Raw genomic sequence first — 18,177 nt, 5'->3', positions numbered from 1 at the left:
AAATTTATTTGATCTGCAATGATTTTCAAGGAGTATCAGAAAAACACAAGCCCCTAAATGGTTAAGAATCATAACAGGCAACTTCATTAACCAGTTTAAAAGCAAGTGTGACACAAAAAACACACCAAACAACCCATTAAAATAATACATATGGACATAAACATTCTGACATTTTAAAACTGATATAAAAATAGTATTTTTTTTAATCCTATAATAATTATAATAAAAAAGTCTATTCAAATGAACACAAACGCTGTAAACATGGTAAAAGTCTAGAGATCACAGCGTCATCTGAAGGGTAATCCCCTGTGACGTCATTCGCCTACACGGAGAAATGGGAATCTCCCAGAAAACGAGAACAAGGAAGTTTATTTGAGACAACAAAAAATAAATAGATAGCTATAAGCTGACTATCCAAAACACATACGGACAGATAATTCAACCTAGTTTACAATACAGACATACATATATGTATATACATACATACACACATATTATATATATACACATATATGTGTGTGTATGTATATATATAAATAAATATATAAAAAAAACAGAGGAAATAACATGTGTGAAATAAGTGGTGTAACTGACCTAAATCTTTAACAACCTAAATACACACTTTACTCTCAAAAACGTCAAACTATGGCACTAACTGGCAAGTCAATGTTAAGCGCAACTGAGGTATGGACGAGAGACCTGGTATTATTATTATCATCATGCCTTACATGCTTTGTTAGTGAACTATATGAAAGGGTACAGAATAAAACGTTCAAATATCACAAAGTACCATACACATTGGCTGTTTGTGGATGAGACGGATTTTAATTCGAAATGGACGACGAGAAAAGCAACAGCAAGACAGAACCATTCCACCAAACTTCCTATGAGGAAATGGATGTGCGTGCACACACCACCAAGGAAATTACACAGTATATAAACAAATAGATGAGCAGTAAAGACAGTAGAAGTTATGGGGTTTGTAACTTTTTTTATGGTCTCAGTTTCAATGAGGCAGAATACATTATATACAAAAATACGTATTGAAATAGAACTTTTGCCTTACCAAAGAAAAAAAGAACAAGTGTGTATATATATATATAGTTTGTATTTCCCCCCAAACAAATTTTAACACCAAATGCCAAAACCTGCTTGTGGAAATAAAGGTTTGAAGAAACCTCAAACTGCAATGCCTGAAATATAAAAATTATTCGGTACAAATAAGCAAATAAATAAAAGGTGAAGAAACCCCAAAATGAGTAGTAAGCCTTGTTTTTAATACTTTTTTTTTTTAAACTGTACATCTATGGGGAGAGCAGTGGTTTTTGGGAGAGAGAGAGAAAAAAAAAAAAGCACTGAGAAATAATTTTCTCTATGTGTCTCCATTTGCTGAAAGTAAGATGCTGCTGCCAACAAAACCTCCATGGGAGGCGCAGTGGGGTGAAGCCCTAATGTCAGGGAATAAATCTCTCACTCACACAGACACACACTCACGCATACTGCAATAATATAACCCATTTCATCAAAACACAAGCCTAACATGACCAGCTCTGTCCACCCATGCCTAACAAACAAGATCCAACCTCAGCCTTCAAATTTTTGAGGTTGTATTTACTGCACGTTGTCGGTGCAGTAAATACATATGTGCTGGGTCGGGGGGCGAAGAGATCAGCAAATAGGTCACATTTAGGACATGGCCAGCCCACTCATATCCCTCAGCCTACAAAAATATCCTGGTCAAAACATTATTCAAAATCATGACAGTCATAGCAAAAAAAAAAAAAAAAAGAGAGAGAGAGAGAAGGGGGGGACAGGGAGGAAAAACAAACAAACAAAACAAAAAGAAAAAAAAACCCACCAAAACATTTTTACACAAAACACATTTTTTTAAAGTTTTTTTTGTTAGTAAAAACTACAATATAATGGTATAGAAAGATTAACAATGACTTTAAAGACATTATATACAAACTACATCTACTGTACAAGTTACATTTGAAAACACGCTCAGATAGGTGTCCACTTAGCAAGTCTTTTTGACACATTGAGGCAGTATATATATATATATATAAAAAGAACATGGTCTAATACGTTATACTGATACTGTTTTACAATGACTCAAGGAAGATCAGATGAGCACCTGTGGCAGCCTGAAATTAAAAGCATTGATGCTGTCCACAGTTGTGTGGCTCTCTCAAGTAGCCTCCAAGCAGAGTTCGATTGATGGTAAATTAAGTCGAAAAGGAAAAAAACCCCAAAATCCTGGAATGGCTGCCACATTTACCATGACCTTGGAGAGCTCACTGCTATCGGTTAAGAGTGAGTCTGATTGAGTTTTTAATGACACGCAGGTTGCTTGTAGGTACTGGAGAGGAAGCATCTGGCAGTTCTTTACTGGGAAGTCTCTGAAAAAAGAAAAGGTACACATTATACAATCTATTACGTCAGTAATTTGAATGACAAAAGATCCTGACATGCCAAATACCTGTGTCCTTGATGTATCAATAGTGGGAATGGGCATAGGCTTTGTAACTGCAAGACTCTCCTGTTCAGAAGAGGTTTTAATGAAGGGAAATTTGACAAATATACATACTTCTGCCAAACACACATACACAAACTACCATGTAAGCAACTCTTACCCCCGTTGAGCCGTCGCCTGATTCCTCGCCGTTTGAGGAAGGTGGGTATGGTTCTTTAAATGTATAGTCATCAGAGAACACCTGTAGTAAAAAGATAATGTAATACACATCGGAAACCTCTTGAAGAGCAGACAAGGCATACAGCATATAATCAAGCTCAAATATTTGCCAATCATAAGGTTGAGAAGAATAGAGGTTATTCCTCAATTATTATTAAATAATTATATTAACAGACAAATAAATTAATATAAACAGAAACTATTAAAAGAATGCATCAGATCACTTTGTTTAAAGAGAAGGAATGTGAAACCAACCTTCATTGCAATAAATCTTACAAGTGCACTATATATCTGAATCCCAGTGAAGAATTAAGAATACAAACTTTTGCATGAAAATAGGCTATTTACCTGCTCTGTATCTTTCAGTTTCTTGTGTGGCTCTTCTGTTGAAGGAGAGTGGGGCCTCTTAGGTGCAGCTCCATTGAGGCCATTGGTCTGGTCAGATGAGCTGGTGTTGGGTGGGCTCATACGTGGAAGGACGTTTCGGCCCACTACAGTGGGAATGGTGCTACCTGCAACGGGTGCAGTAAGCTTGGCCACATGGGGAACTGATGTATCTGTGGTAGGAGAGAGAGGACGTTTTAGACAACGTGGCAAGACCGAACATTATACCTTACACATAACCAGCCTTTAGAACTGAAGAGTTAATGTAAATTAAATAAGTACTACTACTAACAACAGCAACTATGTATTCATTACAACTTTATAATCTAAAAAAGAGAATGGACACAAAAAACACTTACTAGCGCCAATTACTGGAATCGACATTCCTGGCCCTATCATTGGAGGAGATGGCTCAGAGGATGGAGAGCTGTCCACAAACATGGGAACTGAAGGCTTGGGTGAGGTAATGCTATGTAAAACAGCAGAAGAGCACAGAGGTCAAGAGAAGACGACTAGAGGACTGTAATATGCGTGCACACACAAAAATTAAATCAGTTGTGACTGGAATTACCTGTCATCAGGTGTTGAAGCGGACTTGCAGCTTTTGATGATTGGGGTAGGAGAACTGAAAGGGGTGCCTGTATCAGTGTCTCTGGAACTATCCAGCTGACTTCCATCCAGTGAACAACGTTTAGAACCACCACCATTTGAACTGCGATTTAGATCTCCCAAGCTCTGAACAGTTGATAACACACACACTTAGTGTAAGCTGTTCAAAACTAACCATTCAACAATATTAGAATCCATATTTTTCATTAAAAACAAGCAAGAAGAAGAAGAAGAAGAAGAAAAAAAACAAAAAAAAAGTCACATTAATTTGTATTTCATTTATTTCCCCATTTTTGGAGAATACCCCTACCTTCTTCTTCCCTCGGTGTACAAGCTCAGCAGGTAGGTACTGATGCAGCTGCTTCTTCCTCACATGTGTGGCTTCGATGGTCATCCCTTCCTTCAGCATGTTAATATTACTGGCTTGCCTGTAGACTGCAAACAAAAATCTTTATTTCTTTAACATTCTAACTTTATCCAAGTGAGGGACACTACAGAGAATGTATACATAAAAAAAGAAATGAAAAAATAATTACCAGTGTCTGTAAAGGACTGGATGTCATAGGTTAGATCAATGTTCACACAGTCAGCATTCTCCAACTTTTTGAAAATGATTCCAATGAACCACATTGAAACAAATTCATTGCTGTAAAACAAGTTGACAGTAATGTGTCACAATTAAGCCCATGACATAGCTAATATATCCAATGCTTTGAGCCATTTCTGCACAAGAGGCCTTCAACATTTAAATGTGGTGTGTGAACATTAGGTGAAAGTTACTCACTCGTTACGGCTCTCCTTTGACCAGGGAAAAGACTGAGGATTCACATGAGCAAGAGTGATGTATTCATTTCGCTCCAAATTGCCAACCAGAACTCTAATCTTTGACTCAACCAGCCCAACCCTAAGGAAAGCACATGAATATGATTATCCACAGTGTACTAGTCTCTTCTGACTAGACATGTAAACATTTAAAATGGCCAACAACAAAGACTTAATTCTCAATTTTATTTTTAATTTTCACAACACTCCTTGAAAAGAGAACTGATAATTACAATCTCATAAAAATACTAATCATTAATGAAATCCTGAATACTCCTTATTTGAACATTACCACTTGCCAATAGCAACTAGACCAATAAATTATTATGCCATTATAATGTTAAGTTGTTTGCAATAACAGAGGTTTCCAAAGTCACATCATCCACAAATGTTACACTTTTATAATTAAAACAGGAATTTCATAGATTGAACATCTAACATGTCCAGCAAAAATAGTATAGTACAGAACAGTACAGTACAGAAAACTTTACATTAACCCTCCTATACAAATTAGGAGCGCTGAGTCAACTTGACCTTGTCTGTTTTGACTGCTTATAAAAAATGAAGTATATATGATAGCCTTTTTTTTTCTTTTCACCTATTTAGTCAAACTTGTTTCCAACAAACATATTTTGCAAAAAAAAAATTTATATTTGGTATGATAAACCTTATTTATATACAAAAATGCCTCATTTTTGAGTAAAAAAAGAAACTGAAATTTTGAATTATTGTCACTATAGAGGCACAAAAGTTAATGCACAATTACAGGCTGGTACATTTCAAGGGCAGGAGATTGTTTTGAAACCATTTTGACCATTTTTAATGTCAGCAAATAATAAAACCTGTTTTTTTCCAGGCCAAATTGACTTGAATGCTTATAAATCAAAAATTCTACAATTATTACCATTCGGTGTAATATCTATTTTGCCCACCTGACGTCATCTGATCAACCAACAACAGGCTACGCGCGCGCACACAAAAACATGGGATAATTTCATGTGAATAAAACATTACCTCCCTATGTTTTTTTATTATACTTAATTTATGAACGATAAACCTTATGAAATTTTGCCATGTTTTGAGTAAAATAAGCAGAAATTATTAAATATTATTTTGGATAACCACTGACTGATAAATGTCAAACATTACTCAGCATATCTCCAGGCCAAAGCCGACTGATGCAACTAAATTCATAAATAAGAGAGAGGAAACAAACATGATTTGAATATGAAAAAACAACGTGTGTACGTGTGTGTGTGTTTGTGTAAAGATTGTTGGTAGAAGAAGAAGAGAAGAGAAGGTATTGTCCCCAGCTGGACAAATGCATATAACAAGTGTGAAATATTTATAAATGATTGTTTTTGTTTTTTTTGGAGGCCCAATGAATTGCAATGCCCAATGCTTGTGTGTCTGTGTGTGTAAAGCTTGTTGGTAAATCAGATTTTGCCCCCAGTTGGACAAACGCATCTAACAAGTGTGAAATATTTACAAATGAGTAGCTTTTGTTTCTGGAGGCCTAATGAATTGCAATGCCCAATGCTTTGAACAGTGTTTGTGTGTGGGGCATCATTTCGGTAGATCATATTTTGCAATCTGCTAGGCGAAGGCATATCAAAAGTGTGAAATATTTACAAATGTTTGGCTTTTTTTTCTTTTCTGGAGGCCTAATGAAATGCAATGCCCAATTTGTGTGTGTGTGCATGCATGGGGTGTGAGTGTGTGTTTTGGGTGCGTGTGTTAGTGGACATTTTATGTGTGCATTTTTGTGTCTGTATGTTCATTGCGCTGAAAAGGGCAAAAGTGTGACCTATTGCCTCACTAAATGTGGCCGGGTCAAAATGACCCAAGCTGTTCCAAAACGAAAAGTATTTATTTTACGAACACATAGTTCAATGAAAATAGACAAAATTAATTTTTCTTGCAAAGTTCATAATTTGGAACAATCCTGCTAAATTTCAGGCAAATATGTGGAAGAAAACCCAAGTTATGACACATTAAAATCTTCCATCTGGGTCAAAAAGACCCAGGGAAGGTTAATAAAGTATTACTTAATTAAATTAATTACATTAGTTTTACTTAAATTACAACAGGATTTTTTTTTTTACCATTCTAGGTGGTTGTCCTCAGTGGATGCACTGGCGGTAAGCACGATATAATGTCTAACAAAAACAGAGGAATTATGTCTCAGGGTTTACACAACCAATCAATATAGAAATAATAAACTATACTATTAACCATATATATGTTATTATACATACTTGTACTTTTGAAAAAAGTTTGGTGGCTCGAACAGCTTGGACCATTCGGCCTTACCCAGAAGGATTTCATCTGTAACAGCAAGGCCTGAAAGATCAAGAAACAAATGTAAATGTTTTGTAAATAGGATCGTAAAGTGTGTTTCCAGCACGATGGTTCTCAAAGTGTGTAACCAAGGGTGTGTGATACATAACAACAGGGTCCAGCCATAGTATAATTGCTTGTTAGTCGCCATTAAGAAAGCTACTAAATTAACAGTGTTGTTTGTTGTCATTACCCTGTTTGAATAGTCCCTCGAATTTAAGAAGTTAAAGTCAACACTTAACAACAGCTAACTTAAAATTTTAAACTGTATATTGACAAGTTCATGAACTAAGCCTGTATTAAATTCTGGCTTATAATAAGCCAGAATTTATTAGTTAAAGGGGTTCCTGGCTACAAAACCTTTGAGAACCAATGCAGTAATGTGCCATAGACTTAAAACAAACCATATTTGAACTCTTCGCTCATAATGGTGCGGGTGGAGGTGGACACGTTGTAGGTAGAATTCTGCTGGGGATATGCAGGTGTGATAATCGGCATCAAATGGTACCTGTCTGATGGGTTTACCTACAGGCAAAACAGGTAATTATCTTGAAGGTGGAATATGAAGAGTGTTCAAGTTTCCATTCTTAGCCTTTGGGTGTTCTTGTTTATCAAAACACACTTACCCGCGGGTCCCAGACTGGCAGATTCAAGTTACTGTCTTCTGGTTGCTTTAAAAGGACAGGATTTGGCCACTCCCTGAGGGGGTTGGGGTTGTTGGGGAGAGAGACGCACAAAAAAGTATAAAAATAAAATAAAAATCTAGAGAGTTAATTTAAATTTCTTCAAATCCAGTACCCATCTCTCCACAAATTACTCAAGTCAAGTCATGCATGCTGTGACTGCGATACATCAGGGAGACCGGCATTATTAGCTAAACAAGTGACCTTCATGACTTCCAATGGGCCTTAGTACACAAAGAGAGCTTGTGAGTCAGTCAACAGTTCTAGACTTTGCTTTAATGGCCTATAGTCTATGAATCTCAACCCTATTAAGCATCTTCGTGAGATTGAAAGGGCTAAACAAGACTGAACATTGGTATAATTTGCAGAGATTCCACAAATTCACACTCTTCATTAAACCAAGACAGACAATCCGCTACAGCAAGGAACAAGCAATGGCATATTCCTGTTCCCATGCAAAAAAAAATAAAAAAATCAGCTAAAGTATATTATGTAGAATCTACAGGTACTATTATTCTACTATTCATGTTCACAGATCCATTTGATTCATGCATCACAATGTCACATTTCAAGATTCAATTCAATTATCTGAATATTTTAAACAAATTACAGATGAAGAATCACTGACAAAAGATGCCTGGTTTATTTCTTATAAATGATCAGTGTAAAGCAATGTGCCTTTTTTACTGTATAAAACTAAACAAATTTCCACACAAAATGATCAGATATTTAATATTCTATTCTAAACATATGCTACAGAATCAAAATAAAAATACATAAATAAAAATACAAATTCACAACAGGACATGATTTTACCAGAATTATTGTTAAAAATAGTTTTCATTTCACACACACACACCCAGCCACCCTCACCAATCACCCTCCCACCCTTCGTTCTGGGTCACTGTGGAAGGAAGTGTCGTATAATTTGAAAGCAACTGAAAATCACTTACTGATTACACAAACAGTTTGTCAACAAAGTGACTTAACAACAACATAAGGTGCAGTGGTTGTTGTAATTTGTACATGTAATGTACAGTTTTTTGGGGGGAGTTTTTCCTGTAGCTAAATATCTGTAGTGTACTACACATGGTGTCCATTGCAATTATACAATCAAGTTATGGAATATGCACAGTGCATTAAACAGATGTTCTGGTCTGTATTGGATTAGATCTAACTATTTGATATTACAGTTGGGTAATGCAAGATACAATCTGGTGTGTATTCAGAGCTTTTGTAACATTGATCACATTGTTGTTATTTAATTATACTATCTGACAGACTGTTCCTAATAAACTCCTAATAAAATGTCTATGTATGAGGTATAGGTGTATTTAGTCACTGTGATCAAATGATTACAGTTGGAATCTGATATTAAGTGCCATACCATTTGGAGAAGACAAGAAAGAATTTGTGCACAAGTGTGGCAGCCACGGCATTTGGGTAAAGCTGACAGGTTCTGGCCACCAGCATGGCCCAGGACACACCACCCAGGAAGCCAAGCATGTTGGAGTAAATTCCACGACCTGGAAAAAAGATTCACCGGAAGAAAACAAAGAATGAAGATTAGAATGCACACAAGTTGCTAAAGATTTTACACAATTTTACAAAAAAAAAAAAAATTTTGTGTGTATACAAGTTGCTGTGCATAGATGTTAATAACTGGACATTTGTTTAACAAAATATTTAGATACACTATTTAATTAATTCAAGTTTGGAGCATTTCTCCCCATAAGCAACAGAACACTATTATGAGAATTTCAGTACAGGATCATCAGTACAGAACATTAGCAGTTCTCTGGCGCCACCTAATGGATCATAACAGTATTTCTGAAAAGGGATCTTAAGGTCTGCCAAAGTAAGTACAGATGACTTCAAAACACACACTGGGATATTTTGTTCTGTTAACACAATACACAGAAATTAACATTCAAAATATACTATTTCAAGGAAAATGCAGTGCTGGTAATATCTGGTTATAAACCAGTTATAATTTGATTTATAATACTTGCTTCAAAAATTATTTCAACTTTCTTTAAATTTTAACAAAATTTTAAAAATGTAGAAAAATATAACTGAACGGGCTGAAGCCGTTTGAAAGCTATTTAAGAGCTCTTTAACTGCTATAATGTGGTTGCATAATCATATATGCCCAACACATCTGTAAAAGTAGGGCGGTCCACACAAATATATGCAAAACATATGTTTATACAGTTTCCAGCTTGTTCTTTACACCATTCTGTATAAACTCAAATAATGCGGTGTGTAAAATTTTTTCATAATCAAACCATTCTATCTGGAACCATGCTTTTGACAAAGATTGCATTTTTTCATAGTCTGATGTTTAATGTAAACATTAACTGAAGCTCTTGACCTGTATCTGTATGTTTCTCTTGCTTTAGGCTGCCGCCACATGAATAGCTAGCTGAGTAGTTAACTGTATGAATGTGTACGTGTTCCTAATAAGGAGGATGGGGAGTATATACTTTATGGATTTTGCAGATTAGAACCTTTGGTGATCAAACAGTAAGACTGCATTAGATGCGCAATTCACAGAATGCACATTGTCACACACACCAAAATGCTTGTCAGTGATGTACAATGGGAAATAAAATATAATCTTCAAAGCCATAACAATCCGAGGTTAATTTTACAGCAAGTCATACAGAATCAGCAAAAGAAAAAATGGTCCCAGTTAAAACTCACGCTTAGCCCACAGTTTGATGGCCCGTAGAGTAAGTCTGAAGTTCTCTTTGTTGGGCACCAAGTAAAGGATTTCATCAGTAACACGACAACCTGCACCACATGACATTCAGAGAAAAGACATTGTCACGCAAAATGTCAGAAATATGTAAAGACAAAAGAATGACTAAAAATACAGCAGGGAAAATAGACAAGATTAAGCATACGGCAAGTTCGTCGGAATGATTTACCATTTAAACTGCGAATACATCTAATATCCAGGTTTCTGAGCAGAGAATCTCCTCGAAGGTCCAGGTTATCTGGGATTGATTGTAGAGCAAGTCTTGCAAAAAGAAGATCAATCTGTAGAGGAAGTTTTTGAGATTAAAATCAATTTTTCAGTGTCCACAGTTGATAATCATCTCACTGTGTATCCACGTTACCTCGATTCCATCAAACTTGAATTTGATCACTGGCACAAATGCATCCTCTACAGCCTGTAATACAAAAACTCAAATAAAACCACCCAAATAAACTTAAGAAAAAAGGAAGTATATCAAAATATCAGGAAATAAATGAAAACAGAGTAAAGAGGTGCATTCACCCGCAGGTCCTTAATCTCATCATGCTGTTTGAGTTTTTCAAAAAAAGATGTGAAAAAATCACTCCTTTCAACATGACGAGGTGCCACACATAGGGCATCTATATCAGCACCTGCAGAACACATGTGTACAGATTTGAGGAATAGATTAATTCTAGTCAACAGCCAAAAATGACTTGAGTAAATGGTGAGAAAATGACTTCTAATGATGCTCAAGTCACTAATCAATAGTCAAGTGTACCTTTTGTGTGCACTCCCAGTCTATATGACCCAAAGGTAAAGATTTTACCCCCAACATTTGCTACAGCTGAAGGTGGCAGATTCTGAAATAGCAAACACTCATTTAGGAGAGAAATACTCACTCATCTAAGGGCAATCAAAAGTTGGGATACGGGTAGGTGACTTTACCTTTGATTCACTGATCTCTGCAATCCACTCCTTGACAAATGAATTCAGTTTACCAAGAACTGCAAGCCTGTGATGATTAAAAACGCTTATGTTTACTTGTCACTATCAACATTAAAAAGACACTGTAAATGCATCTCTGAATTGTGCTGCTAGCTGGAATGATTAATTCTACTGTACATTGACAAACACCCTGCTAGACGTTTACAATGAAAAACTAAGTGTTATGAGCAGGAGAATTTTGCAAGAAAATATAAAATATCTGTTAAAAACAAAAAAACAACAGGTTTCAATATATAAACAAAGATAATAGCATGATAATTATTAAGCAGGTTATAAACAGGTTATTAAAAGAATCACACCAAAGAAAATGACAATTGACTCATGCTTCAGGGGAGTCCTATAGTTATTAGGACAATTTAGCCTTTTTATATAATTATATAATTTATTTATATATATTTATAAATAAAAATTTATAATTTAATAAAATTAAAAAAAAAACACACCAACCAACACCTGTTATTAGCTCATAAAAGAATGAAGAATGGACAAAAATCCTTGCGTGGTTGCATGTGAATTTAAATTGCTTACACAGTTTCTATTTAATTACTGTGAAAGTTAACTAGTGTATAAATTTATATAGCCACAGATCAAATAAACAGCAACAACAATAAAATCCATATTCATAAGCCACAGAGGATAAATATTATTTTATGATCTATAAGAAAGTAAACAGGTGATATAGGAAGCTATAACAATTTAGTTAAAGAAAATAAGTATTCACTTTTGCCATAAATGACAATTATTTATTCGGAGCTGATCTCTGTAGATCAAGTAATACTATATGCTAAAGTATATATATACACGATAAAGTTTGTAGGATGCTGAACATTTAAAAACTTACTTTTTTTGCTATTGAATATATACACATTATAAATATCTGAACAGTGTATCACCACCACCTTAACACACTCACCTGTGATTAAGTTCATCTTCATCCTCAAACACTCCAAAAGGTTTCATGGCCTCTATGAGTTTCTGAGTGTACAGGTGGTCAATATCCCGGGGAAAGGCCAGGCTGATTGAGGATGTGATGCCATAGTGTTTCTGAGGCTGCTGCCCAAAAAGCATATTATTTCCCGAACTGTTCAAAGGGGTAAAAATGGACAAAAATCTCGTCGGTTTCTAAAAAGGATTTGAAGTTAGTAAATTTAAACAGAGTAAACAATTTAACCAGGAACAGCAGGAGGAAAGAGTTTAAACATGTTGTTGATACCCACTATAAAAGTTGTGTCACAGCTCAACCCATCATCTTCACCTCAGACTTTACATTAGCAGCACTAACTCTTTAAAATAAATAAATAAAATAAATATACATATTTTGATTTTTAAAAAATTTCAAGTTGTTACAGTGCCACAGCAGGATGGGTTTTGCAACTCCCTCCTTCTGAACTCCCCTTAGATCATAATACTGCAACTACCGCTTCTCAGAGTTGAGGACAGGAACTGCACTGAAAACCCTTAGGCTGTCTAATCCGTTAGAAGCATGCTACATGCTACCTCTGCTGATACTTCTAGAGTTGAGCTATTCATACAGACCCTACAGTTATGAAGTGACATGCTTCTGTTCAATTCAGCATGAGCCAAGGTCGCAGCACAGACCAGGAGTCATGTAACGCTAGGTGAGTTGCATGAACAGCCTCCCGTGAGACGTGATGACTGACAGGATGATGACAGATGAGAACTTTTGTTCAACATTCAACATGAATGCCATTAATACGAATAATTGCGCATCCATCAAAGCTCAGCACATGCTCCGATGTAAACGCATTGCACTGACAACATATACACCCGAATTACAGCACTTGTGAAATCTAAAGTCATTTATCTCATTTGAAGGCAGCCTAAATGTTTGCCAGTTGGCTGTTGTAATTTAAATAGGGATAATAAATTATTTAGACAAAACATACCATGAAACAAAAATTTCCATATTGTTCCATATGGTGTTTGTAAGTTCATCATACATGTTGGCTATCAAATGCACAGGAGAACATGACATTGGTTTTAAGAGCTAATCCAAACAACAATATGTTTTGGCTAAACGCTGTTGCACACTCCCATGCTAGTTAGTGTGCATCCTTCCCCCACCTGCAGTTAAATACAAAAAATAAGTCAAAAACAAGAAAACAACAACCTGAGAGTGGTTCTTTCTGCAATACACACAGGAAGAGGCATGATTTACGTGAGAATCCTGTTTGTAGTTCAGTTCGGCCTTTAACACCATCATTCCAACACTCCTCCAGACCAAACTAACCCAGCTCTCTGTTCCTATCTCCATCTGTCAGTGGATTGCCAGCTTTCTGACAGATATGCAGCTAGGCAAATAGTCAAACAGCCGCTCCACCAACACTGGCGCCCCTTAAGGTTGTGTTCTCTCCCGACTGCTTTTCTCCGTGTTCACCACGACTGCACCTCTAATGACCCCTCTGTCAAGCTCCTGAAGTTTGCGAATGACACTAGTCATTAGCCTCATCAAGGACTGAAGCAAGTCTGCCTACTTACAGGAAGTAAAAGAGATAGCTGTCTGATGCAGTCACAACAACCTGGAGCTCAATAAGCTCAAAACAGTGGAGATGACAGTGGACTTCAGTAGAAACCCGCTGCACTCCTCACATACACCATCATGGACAGCACTATGGCTGCAGTGAAGGTATTTATGTTCCTGGGCTCTACCATCTTTCAGGACCTGAGGTGGGACACTCACATCAACAACATTGTAAAAAATGCCCAACAAAGGATGTACTTCCTTAGCCATTTGAGGAAGTTTAACCTGCCACAGGAGCTGCTGAAACGGTTCTACTTATCCGTCATCAAGTCTTTTCTGTGCACATCAATAACTGTGGTTTGTTTCCCTTCCCACCCTTCAAGTACGGTATATTTTCAGAGTGAAGAAAGGGCTCAGAAAATCACTCTGGATCCCTCACCTCCGAATCATCCACTTTTTGAGCTTTTGCCTGGCCGGGGCTACAGTGTTCCCCATTACGCAATAACAATGTGCAATAATCTATATTTATTTGTTACCACCTCCATCCTAGTACATCCCTGCAGCTCATTATATTCTATCATATATAGCACAACTGTACATACAATTTATTTTTCACTTTTTTGTCTATTTGTATTTACATGTGTATTTTCCATTCTCATATTATTTTTATTGCCTATATGGTGGTGTTGTCTCTGTGTACTGGAAGCGATTGACACAAACAAATACCTTTATGCGCAATCGTGATTTTGATTACGTCAGTGTATTAATTCATGCTTCCAATATAGTAATATAACATAGTAATATAACTATACATCCAATAGGCAAATACACCTGTGTCCAATGGGTTTGAGGTTGTATAATAAGCATGCTACCCCAAGTCCACAACTAGTCAACGGTCGTTTGCTGTAGCCAAAGTTAAAATTGCCAAGCGGTTCTCCTTAAAACTCTGACACACAAGCCTATACAATGCAAAGTTCACTTAACATATGTAAAATAGTAACCAAATACTGTACGTGGAACGGGATATGTTGATTTTTTTATTTTTAAGCTAGCTAACAACAAACACAATATAGCCAGTCCAGCGGTGCTAACCTCAGTTCCTTTATCCTGCCTAACGTTCCTCCCAACTTAGCACTGGTAAACAAATATATATTCGAAACACAAAAACAACAAGACAAATGTCATCCCATATTCTATGCAAAGCTAACTTCATTACTGTTGGGAGGATTTGTGAATACCGTGAAAAACACTATTTTCCTAAAGGACGTTTTGATTGTTGATGTTCTATCTGCTAAGCACGCAAGCTGCTAATTAGCTTAGCCACGACTATATTCAACATCTAAAGCATGAATTTAAAAAACAAAAAAAAAATGGACGCTTCTGAACGGTAGTGACTTACGCTGACATTTCTCTCATGACCCTTCGTAGAAAATACCGTATAGTTTTAAACCACACTTGAAGAAAACATAAACTCAGCTAACAGCAGCCCCGTCTCTTTTTATAACAATAGTTGTACTCCAATATGGCGCCCACCGGCCAACGGTATCCCGACAGGCTTTGCGCAATAAAACCTCTTTGCTCTGCTACACCGGAAACGCCTCAGAGCGCTTGGATGTAATAACAACAGAGTGGCGATCATTTGAACAGTTATGCTTTATTCGTGAGGCATTATTTTATCATTTAAATTAATCCACAATCAGAATGTATGCCTTAAATGATTTATTGCTGTATTAACTGTGTTGTATAGTATTGTCTGCTGTCTATTGTAACTGCAGTGTAACTGTCTTTGTTTTTATTATTACAACTACAACAACAACAACAATAATAATAATCATAATAATAGTAATCATCATCATCATCATCATCATCATCATCATCATCATAATAATAATAATAATAATAATAATTGAATGGTCTTGTTTAGGTTCAATGCCAAGTATTAAATGTTTCATTGTAAAGTTTCCAAAAAAAAAATTCTAATGAAGCATTAGGTACCAAATGCTAATGTTTAATAGCAATATATTTGTCATTCATTCATCATCATTAACTGCATTATCATGGTCAGAGTCACACCAGAGCTGGAGCCGATTCCAGTAATGCTGTATGCAAGGCAGTAAGTAATACAAGTAATAGATAGGACACTTCTAGGTCTGTTGCAGGGTATCATACATACACACATTTACCCACTCACACCTAGAGTCAGTATTGCTTTTTTTGTTGTTTTGTATTCATTCAGCTATTTGTGAGAAAATGACTCAGTGTAAATGAAACAATTAAAAAAAATACATTTTAAAAAATAAAATAAAACATGGAAACATCTATGTAGTTTTTTTTTTTATTATCAAAACTAGCATTTGATGTTACTTTTTTGCTTAACAAAAAAACATGGACTTTTAAAAATGGTCTTAAAATATAACAATAAAATAAAAAAAAAATCATCCTATTTTTTAATGTAGAGTGATTTGTACTGAAGTAATTTATACTGACGTGTGTGTCCCTTAGTGGCACATGTTTTCGGATTGCATTGAAAACCCTTCCACAATCCCACTAAGGAATGTGTCCTAGTATGCACTGGTTAGTTTTGAAAACACAAGATCAAGTGTCAGAGTTGGTCTTACCTTGAGGTGTCCTTCGAAGTCCCCTTGGTCTTCTAACAAAGGATCCTCTTCAAGTTCTTCTACCTAATCTATTGTTTGAATCTTTAAATGAAGGAGTCAGACTTAGACCTTTTTGTCTTTTCATGGTCCTCACAATGGGAGGCCTTGTTTTTATTAAAAGCAGTGCAATACAGATAAATGTGTGTAATATATGTAAAGTAAAATAAAGAAAATTACAAATAAAATCTCCTTCAAATAATCAAACAGTATTAGAATAAGTAAAAGTAATTAAAATGAAAAGATTATAACAAACCAAGAAACACTCTCCAAGTGTAAGCTTGTGTTTGTTCAATGATGCACATAGAGTATAACATGCACTGAGCCTGCCTACACTAGAATGCACAAATTAATTCAAGACAAGCTTTTATACACTTTGTAACATTGCTATTGCAAGTTGGATTTCGCTGTCGAGTTTAGCCCCCCCTTGGGCTTTTTCGACAGCCAACATCAAATTTCGTCCTCCAAACATTTCTCGTCTGCGACCCTCAGAGTGCTACTCATGTTTGTTCCTCATCTTCAAGGTTAACACTTCTATATATGGTTATATGGTTGCAGTTACTGTAACTCCCTGCAGCTGTCAAGCTGTGATTATATATGACTGAAACTTTCTCTCGCCGCCGAAATTTTGACAGCGAGCGTTGCAACACTTCATTTGCAGATTTCACCTGAGAATGCACAGTGGGCTTTTAAGATCTTACGGCAAGAAACATAATCATCTAGGTTTACAGTCAAAATAAGCAATATTAATCTGATCAATTCTATTATATGAGAATACATGAACATAAGAAAAAGGAAAGCAATTCAGAGTTCTCCTGAACTTCTGAAAATAAAACTTAATGCGTTATAATCTTCCTTTCTTTTGGAATCTTCTTCCAGCTGTCTAGGTACAGCGTCTGATCCTTCGTTGTCTTCTTCTAGTCACTCATATATAAGTCTTTCAACTCTTCAACCAACTCTTCAACTTTTTGTATTTTTACATCTATTTTCCTTTGTCTATTTGCCTTATGTCTCTCCTTTTTCCCCCTATTTTTCCTTCTCTTTGTACTATCTATTCCTGTCTGTCTTCTGATGGATAAGTTAACAATTGGTTGTGGTGTATCTTTACATATATTTAGGTTTGTTGGCTGAGAACCTGTATTGGAGCCTAGGAAGATTCCTGTAACTCCATCCTGTACCTGCCAGGGTCTCATAACAGTATTTAAACAAAATATTCCCAGTCTTTGAAATCTAATATTTGTGCTGGTAAAGATTGTTAAAGCAGAGAAATTGCGTTTCACATTATGTTCTCCTTAATATTAATCCTTGAGCATTCAGTGGAACTCGTAGAAGGACAGATTGTCACTGTGCTTAAGTGGCATGCAAGCTAAACCAGAACACAAAAAATGATCAGAAATTGCCTTCCTCAGTCAGCACAGAAGGGTAGGGGCAAATTGCTCATCTATAAAAGATTTTATGTGGCCATGTCATATTATTTTCTTTAGAAGATATACAAACTCATTTTCTCATATTGCTCATTACGCACTTGATGTCAGAATTGAGCATTCTTGCAAATACAAGGAATTTGACATGACTATCAAGGACTCATTGGGCACATATAAACATTAGGAGATAAGAGAGACATAGACAAAATGAAAACACCCATAACTCCTCCCCTCCCAAACCCCCCAATTTGTGTATAAACTAGACATTAACATGTAATACAATGTAAGTAAAAGTCTTAAACTTGCTGTCTGACACAATATCTATAAGTAATA

At 36.0% G+C, this 18,177-nt stretch overlaps 1 protein-coding gene across 2 annotated transcripts; it reads right to left on the bottom strand.

Moving 5' to 3' along the window:
- Positions 1 to 971: 971 nt before the first annotated feature.
- On the bottom strand, positions 972 to 15,320 carry papolg (poly(A) polymerase gamma). 2 transcript variants are annotated; one of them, XM_060872622.1, is made up of 23 exons: positions 15,166 to 15,310; positions 12,502 to 12,567; positions 12,198 to 12,365; positions 11,225 to 11,291; positions 11,058 to 11,139; positions 10,820 to 10,929; positions 10,659 to 10,712; positions 10,467 to 10,578; positions 10,240 to 10,329; positions 8,921 to 9,059; positions 7,477 to 7,549; positions 7,255 to 7,375; positions 6,769 to 6,853; positions 6,616 to 6,669; positions 4,473 to 4,592; positions 4,225 to 4,334; positions 3,999 to 4,123; positions 3,651 to 3,814; positions 3,439 to 3,548; positions 3,044 to 3,252; positions 2,637 to 2,717; positions 2,483 to 2,542; positions 972 to 2,402 (listed from the first exon to the last, which is right to left on the bottom strand). In XM_060872622.1, the coding sequence occupies exons 3-23, from the start codon at positions 12,350 to 12,352 to the stop codon at positions 2,304 to 2,306; spliced, it is 2,220 nt and encodes a 739-aa protein (XP_060728605.1). In that variant the 5' UTR covers positions 12,353 to 12,365; positions 12,502 to 12,567; positions 15,166 to 15,310; the 3' UTR covers positions 972 to 2,303. The 2 variants fall into 2 exon arrangements, with proteins under 2 accessions (XP_060728605.1, XP_060728604.1); XM_060872621.1 differs by lacking the exon at positions 12,502 to 12,567 and having other exon boundaries at positions 15,166 to 15,320.
- Positions 15,321 to 18,177: the final 2,857 nt, after the last annotated feature.

This window comes from Tachysurus vachellii, chromosome 6, assembly GCF_030014155.1.
Source record: "Tachysurus vachellii isolate PV-2020 chromosome 6, HZAU_Pvac_v1, whole genome shotgun sequence".
Classification (NCBI taxonomy): Eukaryota; Metazoa; Chordata; class Actinopteri; order Siluriformes; family Bagridae; genus Tachysurus; species Tachysurus vachellii.
Note: the sequence above shows the minus strand (reverse complement) of the source record. Positions and strands in the feature narration are given on the sequence as shown.

Bases quoted from the DNA above. Each gene is read 5' to 3' on its own strand.
- papolg (XM_060872621.1), bottom strand. The intron at 10,930-11,057 runs GTACACTTGACT...TGTGTTCTGCAG, and splicing joins ACTGGGAGTGCACACAAAAG to GTGCTGATATAGATGCCCTA. The intron at 7,376-7,476 runs GTAAGTGTGTTT...TTTTGCCTGTAG, and splicing joins TGCCAGTCTGGGACCCGCGG to GTAAACCCATCAGACAGGTA.